Source organism: Salvelinus alpinus, chromosome 5, assembly GCF_045679555.1.
Source record: "Salvelinus alpinus chromosome 5, SLU_Salpinus.1, whole genome shotgun sequence".
In the NCBI taxonomy this organism is placed as follows: domain Eukaryota; kingdom Metazoa; phylum Chordata; class Actinopteri; order Salmoniformes; family Salmonidae; genus Salvelinus; species Salvelinus alpinus.
The window spans coordinates 20371400-20379837 of record NC_092090.1 but is presented as its reverse complement, the minus strand read 5'-3'; the positions used below and the strand labels follow the sequence as shown (position 1 = coordinate 20379837).

Genomic DNA, 8438 nt, shown 5'->3' with positions numbered 1-8438 from the left:
GTTTTGTTTCTATGGATCAGCACGTTACCCCAGCAACCGCTGAGCTTCCTAGTAGCGACGTAACGTTCTACGTCATTTAAACAGCGGCGTCAACATTTTACGTATTGTTCCGGGTAAACAACGTGTGTGAGTTGTGTCCACGTTTGTGTTTTATGTGACTGTTGTCGCATAATATTGAGATTTCTTATATGATATGATCATTTATTTTAGGTTATGAATCATATATATAGTAATATACTACTTTGTATTGAACGCTAACATTGTTGTCCACGTTTCTTTTAGCTGAGTGCAGCATATTGTAAAATACTGTAAGTGCAGTTACATATCACGCACCTTTTGTATTGCTGTCATTCAGAATGGAGGTGTGTTGTTGTCTTACTAACTAACTTTGCTGTGTTGAGTGCACTGGCACTGATCAGTATTTATAGCAGTAGCTAGGTAGGTAGGTAATAGTGACATTACTAGATGATATCTCCTAAAGTTTGTTTCCCCGCCTGATGTATTAGCTAGTCCAACGCAGTCAAACATGGGACACACCAGTTTGGATAAGATCAAAGCACTACAGAAGAATCCTGCCAACGTCAGGAACCTGTGCATTCTGGCACACGTGGACCATGGTAGGTTCCATTGACTACAGTTTATTGACTTGGTTATTGAGAATGTTGCACGGGATAATACTGTACAGTGCCATGATGACAGTTGTTTGCATGCATGACCATTTGTAGTGACACTCCATTCATATCCACCACTATCTATTTTGCAGGCAAAACAACTCTGGCAGATAGCTTGGTGGCCAGCAATGGCATTATATCAAGTCGCTTAGCCGGAAAGGTTAGTATGACTTGATCTCAATCATCTGTAGTGGTATTATCCTTGTCATACTACAGTAGCCAGACTTTGTTATTTGGCCCTTTTACTAATCTAGTTGTCTGTCCCTGATCTACACATTGATCTGTGATATGGTCATGTATACATCTGTGTTCTGATGTTGTTTATGTATTAGCTGAGGTACCTGGACAGCCGGGAGGATGAGCAGATCCGAGGGATCACGATGAAGTCCAGCGCTATCTCACTGCACTATGCTGCTGGTAAGACACCACAGTAGGAACATGTTGACTTGGATACGTTGAGACCTGTTGTGAGGCAGACCACTTGTCTCCATCTAATTGACCCATGCGTGTGTATGTGCCTGCCTGTGTGTCTGTCTGTCTTGTGTGTGTGTGTCTGTCTCAGGGGAGAAGGACTACCTGATAAACTTGATTGACTCTCCGGGCCATGTGGACTTTTCGTCTGAGGTGTCCACCGCCGTCAGACTATGTGATGGGGCCATTGTCATCGTAGATGCTGTGGAGGGAGTTTGTCCACAGGTAAGGCAATTACAGTCAATGCCAAATGGCACCCTATTTCATTTCTAGGGCCCTGGTCAAAAGTAGTGCACTATTTAGTGAATAGTGGGATTTTGGACACATACGTACTTAGGTTATAGCCTTGGGGCTCCCGAGTGGCGCAGTGGTCTAAGGCACTGCATCTCAGTGCTAGAGGCATCACTACAGACCCTGGTTCGATTCCAGGCTGTATCACAACCAGCTGTGATTAGGAGTCCCATAGGGCAGTACACAATTGGCCCAGTGTCGTCCGGGGTAGGCCATCATTGTAAATAAGAATTTGTTCTTAACTGACTTGCCGAGTTAAATAAATAACTACCTGTTCTCCACTTGTTCTGCATTAAATAATGTTTCATTAAATAGTTTCATGGAAGTGGGGCACCAAGCTCACCCACACTTTATCATTCAGGGTTTTTACTTTTTGCATTTTTAAGCCAATTTCCTTAAATTCTACACATTTCTCAATAGAGCTGAAATGTATTTTCTGCAGTTTAAGCTAATTTCCAGCAATTCTACTCATTTAGCCTTAGAGCTGAGAGAAATGTGGCAGTTTTAAAATTCATTTCCTGAGATTCTACATATTCTACCATGGAGCTGAGAGAAAATGTGGCAGTTTTAAAGCTAATTTCCTGCAAGTCTATGCGTTTTGCTGTGTTTTTCAAGACTGCCTAATTTATTGTTTTGGGAATTTTCTCCCTTACTGTCTAGCTTTTATTTGGATGATTGTTAGTTCTCAAAGATTATATTATTTAAAAAAAGATCTCTACATACTTTATATCTGTCTTTAGATGTTTAAGTTTACACAGTGTTTTTTAATCCCCGAAAATTAATAAAAAATATATATATATATAAAACATTTTTTATATGCTGTTTGGACTTAGGCGACCTGAAAAAGGCTTAGGTGGCCTGTGCAAGGATTTCAATTGCAGAAAATCCCTGTCATTGTTTTGGAATCTAATATGAAATATATTTGTCACTCTACTTTCTCAACTTCATGGCATTTTTGTTTTGTCTTTGTTGACGTGAGACTTGGCCATTTACTCAGTATCAGTTTCTGTGTGTGTCCACCCATCCGTCCGTAGACCCAAGCAGTGCTGCGTCAGGCGTGGCTGGAGAACATCAGGCCTGTGCTGGTTATCAACAAGATTGACCGGCTCATCATGGAGCTGAAGCTCACCTCTCAGGAAGCCTACACACACCTGCAGAAGATTCTAGAACAGGTGAGTCCCTGACCTCTAAAGAAAAGTGTGATTAGTCAAAAAACACAAGACAGAAACAGTATACCTGCCATATAAGTAGTACACCATTAATTGCCCCTGAGGGTAAGTTGAATCGAACTGAACTGAATGTACTGTTTTCGGTTAAGGAATCGGTTATAACAGAGACATGTTCTGGAACGTATATGATTCTTAATACAGAAGTGGGCTATATTCTAACAAAGTCCCTTTTCCCTCCTCACAGGTGAATGCAGTGACAGGCTCTCTGTTTACCTCCAAAGTGCTGGAGGACCGTGCGGTGAAAGAGGAGCGGGCGGAGGAAGATAAGGAGGAGGGGGACAGCGAGCCTGCTGAGTGTCCCGGGTCAGAGCAGGTGTACGACTGGAGCGCCGGGCTAGAGGATTCGGATGACTCCCAGCTCTACTTCTCTCCAGACCAGGGGAATGTGGTCTTTGCCAGTGCCATAGACGGATGGGGCTTCAGGTGGGTCCTGGGTTATATGCATTAGTGCACACCGTAGCAAAAAGTTTTGCAACTGAACACAAAAAACAGCGTTTCTTATTGGACATGTGCAGGAGGTAGTCGCTCCCCTTTTGGGCATGTTTGCTCCTGTTTGGTTCCTAGTGAATATGACCCTGGTCCTCTTAAGGTCTTGGGCGTCTGTAGCCTTGGGTCTGTTCAGAAGGGCATTTATTTAGCAAAAAATAAAAAAACATCAAATTTACATAAGTGTTCAGACCCTTTACTCAGTACTTTGTTGAAGCACCTTTGGCAGCTGGGCCACTCAAGGACATTCAGAGACTTGTCCCGAAGCCACTCCTGTTTTGTCTTGGCTGTGTGCATAGGGTCGTTGTCCTGTTGGAAGTTGAACCTTCGTCCCAGTCTGAGGTCCTGAGCGCTCTGGAGCAGGTGTTCATCAATGATCTCTCTGTACTTTTCTCTGTTCATCTTTACCTTAATCCTGACATCCCCACAGCATGATGCTGCCACCACCATGCTTCACCATAGGGATGGTGCCAGGTTTCCTCCAGATGTGATGCTTGGCATTCAAGCCAAAGAGTTCAATCCTGGTTACATCAGAGAATCTTGTTTATGGTCTGAGAGTCATTTAGGTGCCTTTTGGGGAACTCCAAGCGGGCTGTCATGTGCCTCTTACTGTGGAGTGGCTTCCGTCTGGCCACTCCACCATAAAGGGTTGATTGATGGAGTGCTGCAGAGATGGTTGTTCATCTGGAAGGTTCTCCCATCCCCATGAACTCTAGCTATGTCAGAGTGACCATTGGGTTCTTGGTCACCTCCCTGACCAAGGCCCTTCTCCCCCAATTACTCAGTTTGGCCGTGCGGCCAGCTCTAGGAAGAGTCTTGGTGGTTCCAAACTTCTTCCATTTAAGAATGATGGAGACCACTGTGTTCTTGGGGCCCCAGCACGCTTGGGGACCTTCCACAGATCTGTGCCTCGACACAATCCTGTCTCGGAGCTCTACGGACAATTCCTTCGACCACATGGTTTGATTTTTGCTCTGACAAGCACTGTCAACTGTGGGACCTTATATAGACAGGTGTGTGCCGTTCCAAATCATGTCCAATCAATTGAATTTACCACAGGTGGAGTCCAATCAAGTTGTAGAAACATCTCAAGGAGGATCAATGGAAACAGGATGCATCTGAGCTTAATTTCGAGTCTCATAGTTAAGGGTCTGAATACTTATGTAAATAAGGTACCTCAGTTGCACATTTTTTTATACATTTCCACACATTTCTAAAAACCTGTTTTCACTTTGACATTATGGGGTATTGTGTGTAGATTAATGAGAATTGTAATTTTTTTAATACATTTTAGAATAAGGCTGCAACGTAACAAAATGTGAAAGAAAAAAAAAATCTGTCTGAATCTTTCTGAATGCGCTGTATGTGGGGCCATCAATACGTGTCTTGGGAGTTGGTCAGGTATTTGGTTATTGTTGAAATGTCCACTAGGTGGGACTTTTGCCTAAGCTTTCAGAGAAGCAACAGAGGGTATAATTCTGCATGACTGCAATTTATGTAGAATTCTAAATAACCAGCTGAGTAGGAAGAAAACTTTAGCTCTTGTTCACATAACAGTCAAAACATCTCAAACCCAATGTAATGATATTTCATCCTAGCCAGCCTGCACATTCTTATGTCCCTCAAATCAGGTCAGTGCTCTGCTAGCAAGGTGTTTAATGTTCTCCCCCATGCTACAGAGCAGTCACATAGTAACTACTACAGACAGACTAGACTGTATGCATTATAGTCATTGTATGTCATTAGTGTGTCTGTTTTATACAGGTGTGTACACAAGGACCCAGATACCTTGTTTTGAGGGCAGCTGTGGCTCTAGGATCGATGAAAATAACCAGTGATGTCACTGTTATTCAGTGGAAGCCGAGTGTTGTACAAGCCGTGTTGACCGACACCCATTCAAGTGTTGTACAAGCCGTGTTGACCGACACCCATTCAAGTGTTGTACAAGCCGTGTTGACCGACACCCATTCAAGTGTTGTACAAGCCGTGTTGACCGACACCCATTCAAGTGTTGTACAAGCCGTGTTGACCAACACCCATTCAAGTGTTGTACAAGCCGTGTTGACCGACACCCATTCAAGTGTTGTACAAGCCGTGTTGACCGACACCCATTCAAGTGTTGTACAAGCCGTGTTGACCAACACCCATTCAAGTGTTGTACAAGCCGTGTTGACCGACACCCATTCAAGTGTTGTACAAGCCGTGTTGACCGACACCCATTCAAGTGTTGTACAAGCCGTGTTGACCGACACCCATTCAAGTGACGCATTGCTCTTTTCTTGCCTAAAAAGCTCTGTTTTGACAACTCAACACATCACTGAAACCACTGAGAATTACAAACATGCGTAGATTTCCAATGTTCAGTGCAGGCTATTGTCAGTGAAGGCCTCTGTCAAACCACAACCCAGAACAAAGAGGCTGAAGCATAATGGAGAGGAAATATCAATCACTGTGGTGTTTAGCTTTTCTGTCGTTGGTATTTTCCAGCGTTAGCAGCTTTGTGTGTTTTCTTGTAGTATCCAGCAGTTTGCCCAGATCCACAGCCAGAGGATGGGCATCAGGGCTGAGGTGCTCCTGAAGACCCTCTGGGGAGACTTCTACCTCAACGCTAAAGCCAAGAAGATCATGAAGGGAGCTCACGTAAGACCAATGCTAACGTTCTACCACAGTAATGAATGCTAAGTGTTACGTCCCGAATACCACCCTATTCCCTTTATAGTGCACTACTTTTGACCAAGGCCCACAGTGCGCAACAGTAGTGCACTATATAGGGAATTTGGGACAGTAGCTGTGTCCAAAATCTGACTTCTACTTACTAAAACTTCCTACTCTGTGCTAATCATACCACATACTATTAAGAACGTAATGTTTAGTAAAAACGTATGCAGTAAGCAACAAATATCAACATACTAGGCTCATCATACTGAAAAGGCTTCATCTGATGCACAATTGGTTTGTTCCCTGTCATTTGTTCATTTTTGTCATCTTCTCTGATTATCAGCTGTTGTCAAACACACGTGGGTCTGAAAGGAGCATTCTGTTCCTCAATACTGTGCAGCGAATTCTTCTCCATGAAATGAGTATGACATCCTGGCATTTAAATCATACTAAGTTTTCAAAATTTCACATGCTATAAAACCTTCTGTTTTTGCATACCCAATCAGAGTACTATTAAAAACACAAGTATGGGTATTTGGACAGGCCCACTGACTGAGTGTTGCAGCTGTATGGTGCTAATGGCCTCCACGTTATACTACTAAAGCCACTCTGTTGCAGACTCCCACTCAGAACCACACTAGCTTCTGACCCTTCTGGCTGCATTAGCCGTTAGCCTTCAGCGCTAGCTAGTAGACTGTATGGAGAGGGCAGCACAATTTCCCAAAGAAACCATGTTCATACCATAATGAACATGCATTACACACAGACCGTCACATTCTCAGACTGTTCAAATATCTAATCAGTCATTAGACGGATCAATATAATCTTTCCTCCACTATAGAACAGAGTAGACTCATCAAGACACACACACACACACACACAGTCCAACCTTCAGTCTTTCCTATTGATTTTCAGTCCATAGAAAGTGGATAATAGAGCTTTTAGTGTAGCCAGTAGCCAGCCCTCTGAGAGATGAAGGCACCATATTCCCTTTATAGTGCACTACTTTTGACCAGGGCCCATAGGGAATAGAATGCTTGCTTTGAGTGCTATGGAGGTTTGACTCCGTATTATATATTTCAGCTCTTGTTCTACATTCGGTGACACAGGGTCATATTTGGATTGGAGCACTTTTAGAAAGTGAGTCGTTTTACAGTACTGGAGCTGAGAGACTGGACGGGTTGACCTATGCGCTGGTGTGTGTGTGCGTACATGACTGTGTGCGCCTATGCACTTTGGTGTGTGTGCGTGCGTCCACTCAGTGCGCTTGGTGAGAAACACAGCACTGTGTGCCTCTTCAGAGCTTTCATAATCCCACACTGCAGCCTATTTGTTGGAACAGCCAGCTATTAACGCCAGTACACCACGTCTGTAGTGCACTATATACAGGGTAGGGTGCCATGTGGGATGCATCCATAGTGAAGAAAATAGTGCATTAATCCAATCAATGATTCTCCATCTAGATAAGATCTACAATGGTTTGACTGTTTCTGAAAGATCCATTTCCTCACTCTTTCTTCCTCTTCCTGTATTTCTCTCTTCCCTCTCCAGGCCAAAGGAAAGAAGCCTCTGTTTGTTCAGCTCGTCCTGGACAACATATGGAGTTTATATGATGCTGTTGTTACCAGACGGTAAGGGATCTCTGAAGATGTGATCTCTGTCTCTATGCTGTTATGGTTCCTTGCAGCACCTTTGTTAAACGTTGAAGTGTGTATGAAGATGGAGTGCTTTTGAGATGTGAATGATGATGTACGTGTGCTCGCTCTCCTCTCAGAGACAAGGAGAAGATAGAGAAGATGATGATGTCACTAGGTGTTAAGGTGATGACCAGAGACTTGCGTCACTCCGACCCCAAAGTCCTCCTCTCTGCCATCTGCAGCCAGTGGCTCCCCATCTCACAGGCTGTATTGTGTATCCTACCTCTGGAGGTGTCTGTGTGAGGTGTCTGTGTGAGGTGTCTGTGTGAGGTGTCTGTGTGAGGTGTCTGTGTGAGGTGTCTGTGTGAGGTGTCTGTGTGAGGTGTCTGTGTGAGGTGTCTGTGAGGTGTGTGTGTGTTTGCGCTTCCTTAACCCTGTGCCCCAGTCATGGTGTGTGATAAGCTGCCCAGTCCGTTGGACATGACCTCTGAGAGAATAGAGAGACTGATGAGTGTGGGAGCACGCAGGTTCCACTCACTACCCCTGCAGACCCAGGAGCTGAAGACCGGTGAGACACACACACTCTGCAGTTGCAGAAAAGTTGTCTTGGTCTGCTGTATGTGGGTGGTTCAGTGTGTGGGGGAAGATGATGTGTGTGAGCTCTTCCAAAGCCCACCTGGCATGTTCTGCTTTTACGAAGGCATTTCTGTATCCTGTGAAGGTGTTAGTTTAGCAGACCTGCTAGTCCTTTCCTCCCTCCACCCAGCCCCAGTTCAAGGCTTTCTTCTTTCCCAGACCGCCTGGCTATGGAGAGGAGAGTTGGCAGGGCTTGTCTCTTTCCAGCTCTCACCTCATGTTAACGAGATCAGTGTTGCTTTTAATGCACGAAACAGAGGAAATGTTTTTAACAAAATATTTAAAATGGATACATTCAGGTAGTACAGATCACAGTACCTCCAGATTTGACTACCTTGTTTAATGGATAATCAATGATA

At 44.1% G+C, this 8438-nt stretch overlaps 1 protein-coding gene across 1 annotated transcript in view; it reads left to right on the top strand.

Moving 5' to 3' along the window:
* The first annotated feature begins 33 nt into the window (after positions 1–33).
* Positions 34–8438, top strand: part of efl1 (elongation factor like GTPase 1) — an 89989-nt gene continuing 81584 nt past the window's right edge. Inside the window, exons 1-11 of the mRNA XM_071400863.1 lie at positions 34–126; positions 507–617; positions 764–831; positions 1004–1088; positions 1234–1367; positions 2468–2605; positions 2847–3085; positions 5665–5788; positions 7358–7437; positions 7581–7717; positions 7889–8011. Of these exons, the coding sequence (XP_071256964.1) occupies positions 527–617; positions 764–831; positions 1004–1088; positions 1234–1367; positions 2468–2605; positions 2847–3085; positions 5665–5788; positions 7358–7437; positions 7581–7717; positions 7889–8011 (1219 nt within the window). The 5' untranslated portion in view covers positions 34–126; positions 507–526. The remainder of the gene's footprint in view (positions 127–506; positions 618–763; positions 832–1003; positions 1089–1233; positions 1368–2467; positions 2606–2846; positions 3086–5664; positions 5789–7357; positions 7438–7580; positions 7718–7888; positions 8012–8438) is intronic.